Source organism: Psammomys obesus, unplaced genomic scaffold (genome assembly GCF_907164565.1).
Source record: "Psammomys obesus unplaced genomic scaffold, mPsaObe1.curated_primary_1811, whole genome shotgun sequence".
NCBI classification, from domain to species: domain Eukaryota; kingdom Metazoa; phylum Chordata; class Mammalia; order Rodentia; family Muridae; genus Psammomys; species Psammomys obesus.
In genome coordinates, this window is record NW_026596130.1 from 118,809 (window position 1) to 127,771 (window position 8,963).

General features: G+C 58.0%; 1 protein-coding gene across 3 annotated transcripts in view; it reads left to right on the forward strand.

Annotated features, from left to right (window-relative positions):
- Positions 1-3,906, forward strand: part of LOC129665316 (class II histocompatibility antigen, M alpha chain) — a 20,868-nt gene extending 16,962 nt beyond the window's left edge. The window contains exons 1-5 of one of the 3 annotated variants that reach the window (XM_055591892.1): positions 304-458; positions 1,776-2,060; positions 2,725-3,003; positions 3,217-3,345; positions 3,674-3,906. In XM_055591892.1, the coding sequence (XP_055447867.1) occupies positions 386-458; positions 1,776-2,060; positions 2,725-3,003; positions 3,217-3,345; positions 3,674-3,678 (771 nt within the window). In that variant the 5' untranslated portion in view covers positions 304-385 and the 3' untranslated portion in view covers positions 3,679-3,906. Of the gene's footprint in view, positions 1-303; positions 549-1,775; positions 2,061-2,724; positions 3,004-3,216; positions 3,346-3,673 lie in introns of those variants that run through there. The other 2 variants (XM_055591891.1, XM_055591893.1) reach the window with 2 other exon arrangements.
- Positions 3,907-8,963: the final 5,057 nt, after the last annotated feature.

Sequence of the window (8,963 nt, forward strand, 5' to 3'; positions counted from 1 at the left end):
TGATACTTGCAGGCTTGACGTTGATTCCAAGTAGTAACCTACGGAAGATGCAGCCTCAAATGGGAGGCCGGCTACTGAGGAATTTAGCGCCCCGCGTTCAACGCAGGGGAGGGGAGGGCCTGAGAGCGCTGGGGTCTGCTGAGGAGGTTCGACCCGATATGGCATTCTGCCGCCAGGCGGCGCTGCTCCGAGGAGCCCGGCAGCCGCCGGCCGGAGCCCGACCTTCCACCAGGGGGCGGGGGGCTCCAGAGAGGCTCTTCCCGGCCGGCCGGCCTGGGGACCAGGTCTCCGAGAGGCGCCCGGCCCCAGGTCTCTGCCCAGCGACTGATGACGCCGCACTCTGCCCCTCTGCGATTGGTTTAGCGGAAGGAGGCGGCTACTGGAGATGCCCGGTGGAAAGCTGTGGCTCTGGACGGGAGCGGGGCCCGAGATTCCAGCCGCTCACCGAGGGTGTGAAGGTATGGGCCGTGAGCAGAGGCCGGGGGCCGGGCTGCTGAGGCTGCTGCAGCTGCTCTGGCTGCTGCCCCGCTGCTGGGCGGTGCCCGACGGTAAGAGCCCGGCTCTCCGGGGTCCCCGCGGCAGCCCAGCCCGGGGAACGCCGCAGTGGGGACCGGGGCGCCGGGAGGGGCCCTGTGGCGGAGCAACGGTGGCAACCTGCGGAGGGGGTCTGTGGGCTAGCCGCTTCCCAGAAGAAAATGGGACAGAAATGACAGAGCTGGGGTTTGAACACAGTAAGAGTAAGCGCAGCCGCGGGTGCCGGCGCGGGGCTGTATCCCCAGCGCTCAGCAAGCCGAGTCGGGAGTCCAGGGGCAGCCTCGGCTACACAGCAAGACCCAGGCTCCAACGCCCGCGCCGTAAGGATCCTCCCTAGGCTGTCAGCTCGCCGTCCTGACACGTGCCTCAGTTTCTTCTCTGGGGCGGCTGGGGCGGGCTGTAAGAGCGACCGGGAAGGCCCCCTCGCGGTGTGTTTGTTATTCTGGGTGTGTCTGGGGGATTGCAAAGCGGGTTGTTATTTCCTGCAGCCGGGGTTCCGGTCCCCCAGTTCTGCCCGTGCGAGGTCGGGACTGTTTACCTCGGGAAAGAGTTGTCAGAGAGGCCAGCTGCCACGGAGGTGGCCGAGAGACTGGCTCACTTAACACTCGTGTCTGGGGGAGCCTGGGGCCACGTCATTCCGGCTCAGGGAGGCCACGGCCCTTGCCCACACCCCTCAGGGCCAGAGTCGCATCGTGCCTCCTGCATCAGACCGAGGTGCCGCTGGGCTGGGCCCGGGGCTTGGTGAGGAGTCCAGGCTGTCTCCGCGGCCCTGCCCTGGAGCAGCGTGCACACACAGCCAGCCGAAGAACCTGTTGCTTCCTTTGCAGACTTTTGCTTTCTTTGTTTCTTTGTGGTTTGACTTTTTTTTGACTCGCCCGCCCTGGGCTGGCTGTATGGAGCGGAGGGTGATTTTGGACTTCTGATGCCCTTCCTTCACCTCCCAAGCCCTGGCACCGCAGGGGTGCGTCACCATGCCAGGCTCTGTTCCTTACAGGCGCAGACGGTCGCTCCTTCACGTGTCAGGAAGCTTGGGAAGATCCCTTCACTTCTCTCTCTCCCCGACTGGGAGAAGGGGCCTAAGCAGCAGGTGTAGGCGGGGCCGGGCCGTATTCCTATTACACCCCAGAAGAGAAACCTCACTGTTTTCTACTTTAAAGAGAAAGTGTGTGTGTGTGTGTGTGTGTGTGTGTCCCCGTGTCTGTCTGTCCGTCTCAATCCCTGACCGCACTGTCTCTCCGCAGCGCCGACCCCAGTTCGGTGGGACAGCCCGAAGAACCACACGTTCCGGCACACTGTCTTCTGCCAGGACCGGGAGCCCAGCATTGGGCTGTCTGAGAGCTACGATGAAGACCAGCTGTTCTCCTACGACTTCCAGCAGAACAGCAGGGTGCCCCGGCTGCCTGACTTTGCCCAGTGGGCTCAGGAACAGGGAGATGCTGCCGCCATTTCATTTGACAAAGACTTCTGCCAGCTTCTGGTCCGGGAAGTGAGCCCAGAGGCTGAAGGGCAAATCCCAGTGTCCAGAGGTCAGGGCCAAGGAGTGGAGCTTGTAGGCTGCAGCCTTACTCCCCCAAACTTCTTCACGTTATCTCGCTTCTTTCACATCTCCTTGTTCTGCTTGGAGTTCTTCTTCTCTTTCTTTCCCTTTTGAAAACATTTATTTATCATGTATACAATGTTCTGTCTGGACACCAGATCTCATTTATAGATGGTCCCGAGCCACCATGAGGGTGCTGGGAATTGAACTCAGGACCTCTGGAAGAGCAGCTAGTGCTCTTAGCCTCTGCACCATCTCTCCAGCCCAGCTTGGAGCTTTCCTTTTTCACGTTAACCCTTCTCCCATCATCCCCAGCTACCGTCTGTGCCCTGTGTGTTGCTGTGGGAGGGAGGGTTGGAGGCTCTGAAAGTCTATTGAGTGTGAGGAAGTTGACTCCACTGCATTCAGCATTCACATCACACGCCTGCAAGGTGGCGGGATGCGCTTGTGAGCCAGAGGCCGGCCTGGCTCTGGATGAGAAGTCTAGGCAGAGGGGTCCGCACAGGGGCCTAGCTGCAGTTTCTGCCTGGAAGACCCTTCTTGGAGCCCGGGTGTCTCTCTGTCTGGGTCGGCCCCTTCTCTGTCCTCCCCTCCAAACAGTGGCACTCTCTAAACTTGTCCCCTCTTTCCCTGGCACCCCCCCACACACCCAGGCTTGCCGATAGCTGAGGTGTTCACACTGAAGCCCCTGGAGTACGGCAAGCCCAACACGCTGGTCTGCTTCATCAGCAACCTCTTCCCACCCACCCTGACGGTGACCTGGGAGCACCGTTCCGCCCCCGTGGAGGGAGCCAGCCCCACGACCATCTCGGCCATCGACGGACTCACTTTCCAGGCCTTCTCTTACTTAAACTTCACACCGGAGCCCTTTGACCTTTACGCTTGCATCGTGACCCACGAGATTGACCGTTACACAGCAATCGCCTTTTGGGGTGAGGCCCTTTCCCCCGGAAGTCTGGTTCTCTGAGGGGCAAAAAGGCCCAGGCCCGTGGGAGGGGCACTCCTGTGTTACTTGGATGTCCTCACTCTAGCCAGCTTCAAGCTTCCATGCCTCAGTTCTCCCTCATTATCCCAGATACCCAAGTCCCCTTGGGCAGACTGCTCCCTGTTGAACCTCCAGGCTGACCTCGCCCTTTCTGCTCTAGTGCCCCAGAATGCCCTGCCTTCGGATCTCCTAGAGAATGTACTGTGTGGTATGGCCTTCGGCTTAGGTGTCCTGGGTATCATCGTGGGCACTGCCTTCTTCGTCCACTCCTGGAGACCTTGCTCAGGTGGTAAGTCGCTCGGGAAGGTGAGGGAGCGAGGTACAAGAGCGCCAGTGTGGGTGTGCCAGGATTCTCCTCTGGTGTGGGAGCCTGTGTTCAGCATGCTGGGGCTGCATCCTGCAGTTATGGGGGACCCTGTCACGCCCGGTTATGGGGGACCACAGACACAGCTTTGAGTGGGGGACAGGGTGACCAGGGACTTGTGAGGAATGTGCTTGGAGGGGACTTGAGAACAAGCAGAGTTAGGACTCAGTTGGGTGTGCTGTGAGCTGAGGGGATGCTTTAGGGAGGAAGGCGGCCCTTCTGGTGACTTCCCTTCTCCCTGCTCTCTCCTCAGGCTGACTCTGCCAGAGCTTGGGGGACAGCGCTGGTGTCTGTGCCTACCCAGGGTCTCTCCTCCGCACAGAGGTCCCTGGGATTCCTCGGGGTGTGTGCCGGTGTTCAGGGGACTCCGCTGAGGTTCTGCTGTCCCTGGACTTGCCTCCAGAAGAGCTTGATCAGGAGCCCAGGACACCAGCCTGCCACCACCTCACACCTTCTCTCTTCCAGGAAATAAACCTTATTTCTTAACATCAGCGTGAATGCTCCCTTGCCACACTGGGAACACTAGGCAAGCCTTCTACCGCTGAGCCGCGCCCCAGCCCACTGTGCCTTCACTCCTGGAGTCTGCTTCTGGATCCCTGTCCCAAGTGGCTTGTCATTTCAGATTCAGCACACCTTGACCTGGACACGGCTCATTAGGGAGGGAAATGAGAAAGCCCCTCCCCTCATCAAGCTCCTGTTCCCTGATCTCAGCGTGGCTGACGGTGCCTTTTATTCCATCAGCTTGTGCAAAATCCACGGGAGAGGGAGGCAGCTTCCCAATAAGTACTAGGAAAATGGTTGAGGAAATTGCATGTGTTTTTTTTGATCCCCCCACTCCCCTCGTCCCATCCTCCCTTTCCCCTGTGTTCTCCCCTCCCCCACCTCCATACTCTGTTGCCAGTGAAGCTGTTTATGGCTTATGCTCCCCCACCCCTGGGTACCTGGGAAAATAGGAACACAGGGTCCTAGCTGCAGTTTCTGCCCGGAAGATCCCTCTTGGAGCCCGGGTGTCCTCTCTGGGTTGGCGCCATCTCTGTCCTCCTCTCCAAACAGTGGCACTCTCTCAACTTGCCCCTCTTTTCCCGGCACCTGCTCCCCCCAGGCTCACCTGTGTTCCCACTGGGGTGTTCACACTGAAGCGCAGCCTCCAGCTGCTCCTGGTAGCTCTGACCGGTTCTGCGCCCACACTCTGCGGTGAAGTGGGAACAGCCCTGGAGGGCAGAGGAGCAGGGTGCTTCCACCAACCTCGGCAGCGGCCTCAGGAACTCTCCTAGGGCAACTGCTGGGCACTGCCCAGCAGACGGAGGGAGCCTGGCACCTGGCCGCTGCTGGTGGGCTGCTGCACACACATTCTGTTCTTTGCTTTCTGTGGGATCCGGAGCTGCTGTGGAGCTGCCTAAGGCTAGCCCAGAGAGTTAGCTTGGTACTGGTAAGGCCATCTCCGTTTTTCATGTTGAATCAGTCTAAGAGACGTCAGGTAGTTCTTCCAGGCGTCGGCTCTTCCTCGACCACGTCATTTCCAAGAGCACAGTGTGTGTACATATAAAGACAGCAGGAGTGCGTGTCAGAGTGTGCTCTTGGCTGAGTGACGTGCTAAACCCGTGCCCCCGTGTCGGTTTTCCGTAAAGGATCATAACAGTGATGTTCGCGTCCCCTGGAGAGCTGTTGTAAGCCCAGTGGTTACTTCTTCCTTTTTGTGATGCTGTGTCTTCTCTGTTTTCCATATGCGTGTGCACGTTTTTGCACGTGTGTATGGGTGCACAGCCGAGTGGGAGGTGGGGACCAGGGATCCGCCACCCTCCGTCGGTCTTCACCCTGTTCACTGTGGCAGGGGCCCCCTTCGGACCCAGAGCTCACCCACGTGGCTAGGCTCGCTGGCCGGCCTGCTGAGTGCTGCCTCCTGACTTGACTTCTGAGGCTGGGGTTATTAGCGGCCTCCATGTCTTCCTGGCCTTTGGGCCATCGGATTCAGGACCTCAGACTTGTGTGCCAAACACTTTAACTGCCCGTCCATCTCCCCAGCCCCTCATGCATGCTGGGTAAATGCTCTAACCACTTATCAGCACCCCCAGGCTTCTGTGAATCTTAGCCCCTGTAGAATGCTGAGAACAGTGTCGTGTGGAGAAAGGGCAGGGTGAGAGCATTGTCACCATTTGTCTGTGCCACAGAACCTAGTGACACCAGAAACTTCCTTCTGCCTTTAATTTTTTTTACTTCTTAAAAACTTGTGGGGTGTGTGTGTGTGTGTGTGTGTGTGTGTGTGTGTGTGTATGTTTGCCCTGCCTATTACCACATACAAGCCTGGTGCCTTCAGAAGCAAGAAGGCAGGAGCCCTCCTGGCCCTGGAATCATACCTGGTTTTAAGCAGCCGTGCACACACTGAGGAGCAAACAAGAGTCCCGTGAGAGCCATCTCTCAGCTGCTGAGCCATCTCTTACACCCTTGACGCTATCTTCAGCTTTGTTTTTCTCCCTTGGAGATGCTTTTTGGTTTTATTCCCAGTTTGTCTCTGTGGGTCTGATCCATATCAAGTTCTAAAATTTTCTAGTTTCTGCTCTACTTCAGTTGGCAATTTCCTGCCAATCAAAACTTAAAACTATTTTATTTTTTTATTACAAGGTCTCACCTTGTAATATGACTCTGACCAACCTGGAACTTAGCAGGTAGACCAGGCTGACCTCAAACTCACAAGAGATCTGCTGCCTCTTCCCTAATTCCAGCGCTTCCATTAAAGACACAGCGTCTTCCTGGATTTTCGCCTGTCCCGTGCTGGCTCCAGCTTGGCTCAGGTGTGGCTGAAGTGATCCCCCTGCCTCCACCCCCAGCTCCTGCCATTACAGGCAAGCACCACCCTGCTTGCCGCTCTCATCAGCGGATTCTTACTTGAATCCAAGTAAGAGCCAGGCCGAGCCTGCTCCGCTGTGAGACTGAGTGCAGTTGGGTGCAGCATGCCAGGGTAACATAACCTGGGGCATCAAGGGCGTCTTTGGCCTGTCTCCTCTTTTCCTTTTCTTTGAGTTGAAGCCTCCCGGAGCCCAGGCTGGCCTTGGACTCTCGTTGTAGGTGAGGATAACTTTGAATTCCTGGTCCTCCTGCCGCCACCTCCAACTGCTGGGATTGCCTGGATGGGCCTCTTCTGGAGCAGAAATGCTGCCCAGAAGGAAGTCCATCCCGGGCAAACCTCATTTGTCCTTCTTGCTTGGTGGCGCCATGCTTGTTTTCCCCGCTTGTTTCCCACCTCAGCCACCGAAGGTCCGTCCACACCCAGCTCCCGCCCCTCCCTCCTGGCCCTCCTCTATCTTAAAATTTTCAGACACGGACTTTTCAGGGTTCACTTTCTTGTCTCCTGATAATTTTTCACCAACAGGTTTGTGATTTTCAGTTCCGAGGTCAGGGAGAGGCTGTCAGTCAAGGCGGCTGCCTTTGTCCACACCAGCACCAGGCGCTTGGCGGTGAGGTGGGTGCTGGCAGGGTCTCACTCACTGGCTCTCCGTGTATGGATCGTGAGCCGGCGCTCTTCCACGGGTTCCTTTCTCTGCCAGTTATTGATGTAGACTTTTTTTTATGCCAATTTTGCCATTTTGAGACAGGAGCTCTCGTAGCTGAGACGACCCTGGACTCCTGATCCCTGGCTCCAGTCTCCCCAGTGCCAGGACTTCAGGGCTCCGCCACCTCATCACACCGTTTTGTCAGTCCTCAAACTGTATTTTCAGCTTTTTCATGTGATTTCTGGGGACATAGAATGGATGCCGAAAATGCCTTCTGCTGGGCATCATGGTACACACTTATAATCCTGGCACCAGGGGGCTGAGGCAGGAGGATCCCCAAAGTTCAAGGCCATTATGGGCTGCATGCTGAGGCTCTGTCTCAACAAACAAACAAAACCTCCCAAACCAAAGCCAACAACAACAACCATTCCAGCTGGCTGTTCTCCAGTGAAACCTACATACAGTTGATTTCTTTCCTGAACAGAATTGTTTAGTTTCAGCTGTCAGACCCCTGTGGACAAATGATGACTGATCCAGCATTTTTTTTTTTTTTCTCTGTCACAAAATGGGGCCTTGAATGAAAACCATCTGCTCAGAAGAGGAAGCTGAGAGCTACATAGAATGAATTTAGGAACCGCCTAGAAGAGAGTCCTATGGCTAAGGCCGCACCCCCAGGGAAAACGCAAGGCCACGTGGGACGGTATTGATACTGGCACCTGCTTTTGTTTACGATAGCTCCATCCCCTTGTAGAGGCGACGGCACCTTCCAGGCTTGGGAGCAAAGGTCTGCCTCCGTGGCCGCTCCACACCGGATGCCCTGCCCACTGGCTGTGGTGACTTCTCTTCCCTCCCTTTAAGCCCTCTGGCCTTATTGCTAAGTAGCGGCGACATCAAGTTTTCTCCCACTTCCTCCCTGGCCTCAGATGGGAAGACGTGGGGGCGGGGACCCCATCTTTCTCAGGTGTGGCGGTTGGTCCCCTGGAATGCCTGGGGCATTGATAAACCCCAGCGTTAGCCGCTGCGGGCCTGTGGGACCCGGGCATGTGGACAGGCAGGAGGAGAGAGGAGGACTCGAGGTGCGGGTCTGCAAGGTGGCCTTCAAAGAACGGCTCGCGGGACCCTGGCTGGGGGTCCTGCTGCCGCGAGGTGGTGAAGTGATGGCGGCGGGGCGCTAGGCGTGGGAACACCCTGTGAGGACGAAGCTGCACGCGGCAGAAGCCTGGGGACGAAGGAGCCGCTTGGCCGAGCACAGTCTCCGGGGTTCCCCGTTCTGCCCCTGACAACCTCCCTCCGAGTCCACATGAACATGGAAGTGAAATCTTCTCCTCCTGCTTCCTGCGGGGTCTCACGAGGTTTCACATCTCCTTTGGCTGCCGGAGTGGAGAGCCAGACACCAGAGGGAACTCCGCCGGGCCTCGCCGCCGGGTCACGCCCACGTGGGTGCAGGAAGCCGCGCAGCGGGGCTTCTCTGGGGGCTGCAAGTGGGTGTGGGGTGCGGGGGGACCCGATTCCTGCGAGGGAGGGAAGGCAGGCCGAGGCTGGGAGGCACGCCGCGCTCAAGCTGGCAGAGGCTGGGCTCCAGGAGCAGGAGGGCGTGCCGTGGGGGGGGGGGCACGGGGGGGAGGGGCACACTGCGGCTCCCCGCTTCCTCCTCTTCTCCGGCTGAAGGGCCACCAGCTTCTGCTGTCTGGGGTTCAGCCCAGCCCGGGAGGAAGTGAGTGAGCGGGTGCGTGTGGCGGGCATGTGCGTGTGTGCTGTGTCCGTGTGTGAGCACGTGTGTGTGCGTGCGTGTCGGCGTGTGCGTCTGTCATAGTTCATGTGGTCAGTTCAAGACTTTGCGTGTGCGAGAAGAAGCTATCAGCGTGGGGTTCGCGGCTGGAGGGAAGAGGCAACTCCCTCTAAAATCCCTCCTGTTGTGTATGACTCTGCGTTGAACGGGAGACAGCTCAGTTGGTAGTGCGCTGGCTGCGGAAGCCTGAGTGTCTGAGTTCAATCCCCAGGACGGACACACACACACACACACACACACACACACACACACACACACACACACAC